At 39.7% G+C, this 9,461-nt stretch overlaps 1 protein-coding gene across 1 annotated transcript in view; it reads left to right on the forward strand.

The window, feature by feature from the left end:
- The first annotated feature begins 355 nt into the window (after positions 1-355).
- Positions 356-9,461, forward strand: part of LOC102199441 (adenylate cyclase type 8) — a 10,621-nt gene continuing 1,515 nt past the window's right edge. Inside the window, exons 1-20 of the mRNA XM_013915647.1 lie at positions 356-600; positions 1,116-1,304; positions 1,569-1,808; positions 2,383-2,566; positions 2,659-2,835; positions 3,106-3,236; positions 3,898-4,009; positions 4,235-4,362; positions 4,435-4,593; positions 4,752-4,986; positions 5,082-5,270; positions 5,363-5,463; positions 6,147-6,348; positions 7,155-7,256; positions 7,356-7,483; positions 7,567-7,648; positions 7,767-7,925; positions 8,855-9,001; positions 9,093-9,185; positions 9,293-9,407. Of these exons, the coding sequence (XP_013771101.1) occupies positions 356-600; positions 1,116-1,304; positions 1,569-1,808; positions 2,383-2,566; positions 2,659-2,835; positions 3,106-3,236; positions 3,898-4,009; positions 4,235-4,362; positions 4,435-4,593; positions 4,752-4,986; positions 5,082-5,270; positions 5,363-5,463; positions 6,147-6,348; positions 7,155-7,256; positions 7,356-7,483; positions 7,567-7,648; positions 7,767-7,925; positions 8,855-9,001; positions 9,093-9,185; positions 9,293-9,407 (3,118 nt within the window). The remainder of the gene's footprint in view (positions 601-1,115; positions 1,305-1,568; positions 1,809-2,382; positions 2,567-2,658; positions 2,836-3,105; positions 3,237-3,897; positions 4,010-4,234; positions 4,363-4,434; positions 4,594-4,751; positions 4,987-5,081; positions 5,271-5,362; positions 5,464-6,146; positions 6,349-7,154; positions 7,257-7,355; positions 7,484-7,566; positions 7,649-7,766; positions 7,926-8,854; positions 9,002-9,092; positions 9,186-9,292; positions 9,408-9,461) is intronic.

Below are 9,461 nucleotides of genomic sequence, written 5' to 3' on the forward strand. Positions count from 1 at the left end.
AGTGAAGCACATTTACACAACTATACTCTTCAGTGTGCATTATTCAATGCAGTTAACAAACTTCAAAAATGTATATATACATAACGTTAAATGCACTGATGTAATTTAAGGTTGTTGTATTTACTGAGTAACACTCCTTAGGCAATTATTTTGTGTAAAATGGATTTTAATGACAAATCATCATTACTGGTGCCACTTTTTTTCTAAGTGCTTCTTCTGGTTTGTTTTCAGCCCTGTGTACGGGAGCCTGGAAAGACACTGAAAGACAGAACAGTTTTGCTGCTGTTATCACTGATGTAAATCTGTTTGACACCAATCAGCTCACAGAAGAGCCAGGCCTTACAACTCTGTAACCATGGGTGAAGATTGCAGCGAGCTGTTAAATGGTGACTGTGAGGCGGCGCGGCAGACTAGCGACATCACCTTTAGCACCGGGATAAGCCCCACCTCCAACCTGCGCAGGAAGCAGCTGCTGTGGCAGAACGCCGTCAGGAACATCATTGACCAGCACAACCTGTACACACTGAGGCTCGCTGGGGGTTTGGAGCGAGGCAAGCACCATATCAAAGTCACCGATGCCTACATCGCGGACATCAACAGGTAAAAAGAAACTGATTTCTGAGTTAACTGAACCTTAACTATAATAAACGTTGGTATTAAGGTTAACTTCATCCTGATGAAATTGCAAATGATCTCAATTAAAACGTTGAAATAACATTCCTGATTACTTTTTTCTTGATCGTTAATTAACTATAAACATATTAGTTAACTCCTAAAATGTGAATTTTTCCTGATTAATGTACAAATTAATGTAATCCTAAAATTACTTAAAGTGTTATTTTACATTCCTTCCAGAATAATTTATGTGTTTATTAAAAATACATTGATTCATAGTAATTTCATGATTGAATTGATTGAATAACCTTAATAAATGTATGAACTGTCGGCATCTTAATTATTAATACAAGTTATCCTTATCCAAAACAGTTTATAAGTTACTGAATTAAGAACATTTAATAAAAAAAACCAAACGTTTTTCACATAATTTTTTTGTCTATTCTCTTAAATCAAACTTGAAGTATTACACAAGTTCTTCGGTCTGTGTTGTCTTGCAGGCAGATCCGCAATAAAGCGTCTCGTGGAGTATTTTGGCAGAAGCGCCGTTCGTCAGCAGCTCGCATTCACCCAACAGTCACCACAGCAACACAGAGCAAACACGACCCACTCAGTGATGCTGACTTCTTTGTGTCGTCTGGGTGGACGGTGCGAGGCGTCTTCATCCCCACACTGCAGCACAAATTCAAGTAAAGACATTCAAATGGACATTTTAACTAAAAACCATACAATTATTAGCTGTATAATAACAATTATGATACAGTCATAAAATTAATGATCTTTGTTTAAATATGCTTTGTAGCATAAACTTTGATAGTATTTAGAATTTTTTACATATTTAATCATAAATCTTTACTTGCCTATTTTATTTATTCAGGTGTCTTATTGACTATATTGTTGCTTACTGTCAATGGTATAAAAATAAGTAATGCTGACGCTTATAACCTCTTCAGGTCTGCAGACTTGGAGCAGCTCTACCAGCAGTTCTCCTCGGCTCAGAGAAGAACCTCACTGGTCGTCACTGTTGTCGTTGACATCCTGACCCGCCTTCTTGTCTCATTGCTGACATGGCCACTGGGCTGGTGGGGCATGGCCTGTGATTGGCTTACCGGTCTGTCTGTAGTCTTGTGGATAGGAATCTGCCTGGTGGTTCTGACCAGAAAGGAAGTCTTGTCATCACCTCAGTGGCTTAGGTACACTGGGATGTAGCAGACCTGCTTGCTATGCGGGAGGGCTCCTTATAAGGATCTCTGTGCCAACTTAGCGACATCCTACATGAACTAAGTTACTATGTCTTTTAATGTAAGCTGTCGCTAATATTATAGTACCTTGATGTGCGAAACAATATGGATTTATTTGTTTATTTATTTGGCTGTTATTAGGAAAGAAGCACTGCACTGCAGAGGGCATGTTTAGTTTTCTTTAAGATAAATATCAAGTTATATGCAGATGACATTTCATCCTACCAGCAGAATCTAAACAGTAGCTCAAATTTTAAACCACAGATAAGTCAATGTGACTGCTTGACTGCATTTACCAACACAGAAGTGATTTTCTAAAACAAATTCCTGACATTGAAAGCTGTAAGATGTCATAAATTCTTTTGGAAGAACGTTTGTTATTCTCTCCAGAAAAGGAAAGAAGAACTACGACTTCAGAAGCCGAAGGAACCTCTAAAATTCTTCAGTTTTCCAGAGTCTTATTCTGAAAATGTTTCACTTAAAAATTTGAAGACAGTGACCTGTTCTTCCTTTAAATCTACCTCAGGTATCTGTCAGTGGTCAGCTGGCTGTCTCAGACCTTCCAAGTGCTGGTTGGTGTTTTCAGTTGGGCGGAGAGCGATCACTCTTGGTATGTCTTCTTCACGCTTTTCTCCACTTACACCCTCCTGCCCCTCCCCCTCCTCTGGTCCATCATTGCGGGGGGAACCACCTCCACTCTGCACCTCCTGGTGGATTTCTGCTGTCACTATAATGACCACAGCTTCATCAGAAAGGTAACAAAATTGCTACATTTTATTGGCTGCTTTCTGTCACTGTGCAGTTAAACTGTCTGGTTGTACACGTGCAGGTGTTGTCCAAGGCTCTGCTGTCTCTGGCTATGAACACTGCGGGTCTGTTCATTCACTACCTGTCTGATTGGACTCAGAGACAGTCTTTTCTGGAGACCAGGCGCTGTATCGAAGGACGAGTCAGACTAGAGAGGGAGAACAACAGACAAGTGAGGATGATATTTAAGGGTTCCCTAATCTTTTGTGTCCCTATTGAAGTGGAAGAAGTATTAGGATCATTTGTAAATGTGGTCAACCTATTCATCTATTTATTAATGATCTCAGTTATCAGCATAAAGTCAAATCATCATTTTTCTGACCAACGTAACAAGATGTTTAACTAAGAAACAGCTAGGTAGCAAGTCATGTGAAACAAAGTATTTGGGATATGTCTGGACCTCATATATCCTAAAGCTATGTGTGTGTCTTTGTGCTGTCAGGAACGCCTGGTGATGTCAATCCTACCTCAATTTCTGGTGCTTGAGATGATTGGTGACATGGCCGTCATGGAAGATTATCTGCTGCCTCAGCAGTTGCACAAGATCTACATTCACCATTACAAGGATGTCAGGTAATACAACCCACTTCTTTATGATGACGAGCCAGCTGGACACACATGCTATAAATGTAGTTTTAAAAGAATGAAGAACTTTGAGGAGCTTCAACAGACTAACAACTCTACTATAGTTATTGTATCGACTGAAATGACTTGTTATGGCAGTCAAATGAGCAGTTAACCTTTAACCACAGAGTTTTTTATCAAAAACCTCTAACTTTAGGCTCTAGTTTAGCTTACTAATTGTGGAGCCAACCACATACCACACAGCTATAACGTAGTCCAACTCATGGACCTTTGCTGAGTTTCTTCCTCCATTGTCCCATCTTTCTATCTACTTAAAAAAAAAAAAAAATGCCCCCAAAATTGATTAACGCTTGAACATCCAGCAGGTGTGATTTTTTGTTCTGCAACAACACCAGTAATAATGCAAAGGCAATTTCTTAAAGAAGTTTTTAGCTTTCATCTAATGTCAAATAAGACTGAACAGGTATTGTTAGTGGTTTTATAAATTATTTCGATGATTTCATTACAGATTGTAAAGTTAAAAATGTAGAGGATGAATAAAGAATATGTAAAGGTCATTTAGCCAAAAACGTATTGCAGTAGTGGTTTTACATTGGTTTCAGTGGGATTAAAATGATATTCTCATGATGAGAATTTTGCCTCTCCACAGCATCCTGTTTGCAGACATCATCGGCTTCACATCGCTGTCATTGATTCTTTCGGCTCAGGATCTCGTTAAAACCCTCAATGAACTCTTTGGTCGCTTCGACAGGCTGGCTGAGGTCAGATCACCTTGTCAACTGCATCAGCTCCTGTTTTATGTGTTTGTACTAGTTAAAGGATTGGTGTATTTGTTATTCTACTAGGGGTTCTTTTGTTAAGTTTTGTATAAATTTTTTTCATTTGAATTTAATCTTTATTTGGCTTTTGCCATTTATTTATTTATTTAGTGTTTTTTAAATGTACAAGGCCACAGTTTTTCTTTTTTCCCCTGTGTTTGAGTACAGGACCACCAGTGTTTGCGCATTAAGATTCTGGGTGATTGTTATTACTGCGTATCAGGAGTCCCAGAGCCTCAGAGAGGACATGCCCGCTGCTGTGTGGAGATGGGCCTCAGTATGATCAACACTATACGGTACCAATCATCTGTGGCTAACACAGCCCTACAGCTGTTTCCACAAAACTTCATAGGTGTATTTCATTTTAGTTACGTTCGTCGGGAGCTCCAGCAGGAGGTGGACATGCGAATAGGCGTCCACTCTGGCTCCGTTCTTTGTGGTGTTTTGGGTCTTCAGAAGTGGCAGTTTGACATCTGGAGCTGGGACGTGGACGTCGCCAACAGTTTGGAGGCTGCAGGAGTGCCTGGGTAAGACAAATTAATACATAATATATCCTTATTACTTAATTGCCAAACTGCAGTTTGCTATAGGTGTCATCCCATAAAGTTAATCTTAATGATTAAAATACAGAAGATTTTTGTGATGTGTTCATGTAACACCGTTGTACATTTTCATCTCCTTTCAGTCAGGTTCACATCTCCAAGGCCACTCTGGACTGTCTGGGTGGGATCTATGAGACAGAGGCGGGACATGGCCAGGATCGTAGCGAGTTTCTACGGAAACACAACATCGACACATACCTGGTCCGTCCAGCTTCGAAGGAAGATGTGGAGCCGCCTAAAGCAAGGCGCCCCAGTTATGACGAGATAACAACCTGGAGTGCTGAGCTGCCATTTGGAGACATCCTAGGAAAGAATTTTGTGAGTGCAGAAGACAGATTCAAAGTCCATTAGTACTTTTCTGATTTAATTTCAATAACCTTTGACCTTTTGTTGTATTCTTTGTTGGTTCACAGATCCTTGCTACTTTTACCAATGGTTCACTGACCCAGCTGCCCAATAATATAGCAGCTCAGCGCTCAGGAACACGGGAGGTGAACAAGAGGATTCGCCAGGCCATGGAGGTGCGCAGCAGTGAGCGAATGAGGAAGGAGCACATCACCACCTTTACTCAGGTGTTTAAGGACTCCCATGTGGAGGGAAAGGTAACACGAGAATCTTTTTTCTTAGTAGTTTTTTTTGGGGGGGTGAAACTGGCACCTTGAAAACAGTCATTAATAAAATGTTTGTCTCTCAGTATTCTCAGATGAGAGACGAACTCTTCAAATCTAACATGGTTTGCTCCTTCATTCTGCTGCTGCTTTTAATGACAGTCCAGGTGCTAATCCCAGCCCCAAGGTATAGATTTTCCTTTTGTTAAATGATGTAAATAATTGTAAATGATGTTTGTCCAATTATCCAACAATTGGAAAAACATAAGCTTAACATGTTGTAAAAAACAAAACAAAACCATAGAATTAAACTGATAAAACTGAAGACACTGCTATTGGTCCTGATCATATTTCAACTAGTGTTACTTTCTACTGTAACACGTTCAAAGTCACTGAAATCACCTTTTTCCATTCTGACCTTTATCTTGACCGTGTCTACATGCCAAATACATTAAATTGCTGCCATGAGATTAGATATTTGTGTTAATGAGCAGCTGTAATTAAATATGTATTGAAAATATAAGACTTTGTGATTTTTTCAGCACCAAAATGTAACAGTACAAAAACAAGCTTCTGCAAATGCTTTTTTGTTTTTTATGTTAATAGATATTATTTTAACAGCCCTCACATCTAAAAGAGAAAATCATCTGCATAGGACCAGGTACCAACTGTTTCTCTGCACTTTTTGGCTCGATATAATAATTTATCTGGTCATGCTTAGAGATAAATGAAGCTAAAGATGAAACAAATTTGTTTTCCCCTTAAAAATATTATAAATGTTATACAAGGAGAGGAAACATCTTGTTCATGCTGACCGGAACTTCTATAACAGCTGACATGTGTGTGTTTAGTAACTTTTTGTTCCCACAGATTGTGTCCAATGGTCATTCAGTTTGTGGTCAGTGGCGGCATTTACTTCCTGCTCTTGCTGCTGACTCTGGGGGAGGAATTTAAGCATTGTCCTGCTCCCCTCCAGTCAATCTGCTGTTGGGTGCATGAAAACAAGAGTGCCCGCATGCTGCTCACACTCACTGCCATCACTGTCAACTTTGGAATCGCCTCTGCAGACATTGTAAGTCTGATATTGTTTTTATCAAATCAATAACTAAGATATGTTATAGGTCATAAATACCAAACGATCAGAAGAAAAGATTTGAAAACCAAACAAGCTAACATATTAAAATCGATTAAAAAAACATCATTGTCCGCCTCAGCATCACTTCTGTAACAGTTGCTGATGTGAATGCTGAGAAATGCAAAGAATGAAGCAATTTGGGGGAAAATGAATTCTCCAAAAATATTGTTTTACATTTTAAGCAGCAATGTTGACACAACACAGTGTGAGGATTACTGTTTGATGATGAGTCTCCATCAGTATAAAAGAGTATCAAGAGTATTGATTGTAATCACCTTGAATTTCTAAAGTTTTGCAAAAATGTGTTCTCTGTAAACGAAGTGTGAAATTACATCACTTTGACAGCATTGTCGTTTCAACAACTAAAAATGTGTATTTACACATTCTTTAGTTGCACTGGAACAGTGTTAACAGCAACATAAGATACAATTAAACATTTTCTTACAACAATGGGAATGTTTGTTTGAAGCATTTCAAGAAGTCCCTCCATTTTTTGCATTGCTAGTGTTTTCGTTTAGTTTCTTGGTATTTTGTGCCAAAAAGTAATGACTCACCTGCAATAACGTGCACATCTTATTGTCTATTATGATTTCCCATATACTGACAACCAATCTTTTATGTTAAACATTTTTAAAAACCTCAGTGGGAATAATAGCTTCTTCCAGCAACTTACTGAAAGGCTTTAGTACAAAGAATTTAGTACAAAATAACTTGTTAGAAAGCTTCTTGCTTGCTTCCACTAGCTGTGGTGTGATTCATCAGAAACTGACATCAGCAACAGGGACTCCCTGCTGGCTCCGCCTCCCTCGGCTTGGACCGATATCAACATTTGCACATATCCAGAGGTGAACACTCAAACATCACATGAACTCAGAATCATGATGACATTGTTTTGATTAGTCAGTAACCATTTTTAAAATTATCACTGGCCTTTCTGTGTACAGTACATGGTTCTAAGTGGCGTGGTTGCTATGGTTACCTGTGCCGTGTTCCTCAGACTGAGCTGCGTGTTGCAGCTGGCCGTTCTACTGCTGTTTGCTGCCCTCTACACCTACATAATCAAGAATTACAGGTACAAGTTCCATTCAGGTCATGTTCCTGTGTTTTTGTGTAAAGGTGTGGAAAATAAAATGTGGTCTCCTCTGTTGTCGTCAGGTCTCATCACTTGTGCAGGAATGGAGTCTGTGTTGTTCTTATGCTGATGTTTGTGGTGGCTGTCCTCTTCAACAGCAGACAGGTGGATTCTGTTAAACACGCTACCAGCTTTTATTGCTATCAAGCAAACAATGATAACCCTGATATGAATTCAGTATGCTAATATCCACCACTTCCCTCTTCCATTTCTTCACTGGCAGCTGGAGGCGACAGCACGGCTGGACTTTCTCTGGGGCCTTCAGGCAAAGAAGGAGGTGGAGGACATGAAGGAGCAGCGGGAGCACAATGAGTGTCTGCTGCTCAATATCCTGCCCGCACATGTTGCCCAGCACTTCTTGGAGAGAGACCGCAATGATGAGGTACCTGATGCCTTTCACATAGCAGCCAAATTGATTCCCTATTGAGTTTTGGAGCTTCAGCATTAGCATTCTGGTCACTGTCATTTAGTTTTTTCTAGTCAGAAGTGACCATATCTTTATGAGAGAGGATAACTAAGTTATCAGTTAATCAAAGCTAACTTCATTATCATGCTCTGGCCATGGGAGCATCACAGGACTACTGGGACCATTACACAGACACAGATAACTGTTAATCAGTGTGTAAAAAAATCCTAGACTTCCTTCAGCAAAACAGGAGCACAGACTTCTTGGGTGATTTATGAGTGCAAGTAACCATGCAGCAGACATATTATTGGTCAGATAATTGTATTAAAGTGTTCTGAAAAAAGGTCCAAAAAGAGGGTAAAATATCACTGTATACTCATGATGTGATTCTGTATATTACCAAATTACACAAATCAGTTCAAACACTGTCCTGAGGTCAGAGTTTAGATTTTCCAATTAGCTCAGATGTATAACCTCCTATGTCATCATCCACCTGTCATCCAGAAGCCACTCCTCCAGACTTTCAGCCTTGATAAAATTTAGGCACGTGATTTCTAAAAAATTTAAAATTAAAAACAAACAACACTCGTACAGTTATATTTATTATAAATATATATATAAAAATTACTGTATAGAACAGCTGAGACTTTGTAAGAATTGGAAGTGGTTTAGATAATATTTTGTGGCCATTTGCACATTTTTTGAGTCTTTCGTGACTTTTTCAAGTTTTTTTATAATTGTTTCTCATCTTTAAATGCAAGGTGTGACATATGCCCTCAGACCTCATGACCAGTAGGCCTGATCAATAATCGATATTTATTTATTCTATTAGTATGAGTCATATTAACAGAGCATTAAAGTGTGTGTGTGTGTGTGTGTGTGTGTGTGTGTGTGTGTGTTATCAGGAGTTGTACTCACAGTCGTATGAGCGAGTGGGCGTGCTGTTTGCCTCTCTGCCCGGATTCTCCGACTTCTACGAGGAAAAGGAGGTCCTTCATCAGCATGTTGAGTGTCTCCGCCTCCTTAACCACGTCATCAGCGACTTTGATGAGGTCATAAATCACACACACACACACAAACGAGATATGTTTTGTAAACTTTATTAAATGTAGTATTTTTTACCTTTGTGTTTGTGTGTTGTAGCTGCTGGATGAATGCTACTTTCAGCAGGTGGAGAAGATCAAAACCACTGGCAGCTGCTACATGGCAGCTTCAGGCCTGTCACCTGACAGGCAGGTGAGTCCTGCTGTTACATCACAACACTTAAATGCTCCCTCTGAGCCTCTTGTCAAAGGCTCTGATGTCCATACACACTTCATTCAGATGTGCATGTGTGTCTTCAGGATTGTGAGGATGGCTGGAATCACCTCAGTGAGTTGGTCCTGTTCGCACTCGCTATGCAGGAAACTCTCAAACACATCAACACACAGACAGGAAACAACTTCCAGCTCCGTGTTGGTAAGTACCACACACACACACACACACACACACACACACACACACACACACACA

The sequence above is a fragment of the Pundamilia nyererei genome, unplaced genomic scaffold (assembly GCF_000239375.1).
Source record: "Pundamilia nyererei isolate P.nyererei 1_Seehausen unplaced genomic scaffold, PunNye1.0 scaffold00339, whole genome shotgun sequence".
Taxonomy (NCBI): domain Eukaryota; kingdom Metazoa; phylum Chordata; class Actinopteri; order Cichliformes; family Cichlidae; genus Pundamilia; species Pundamilia nyererei.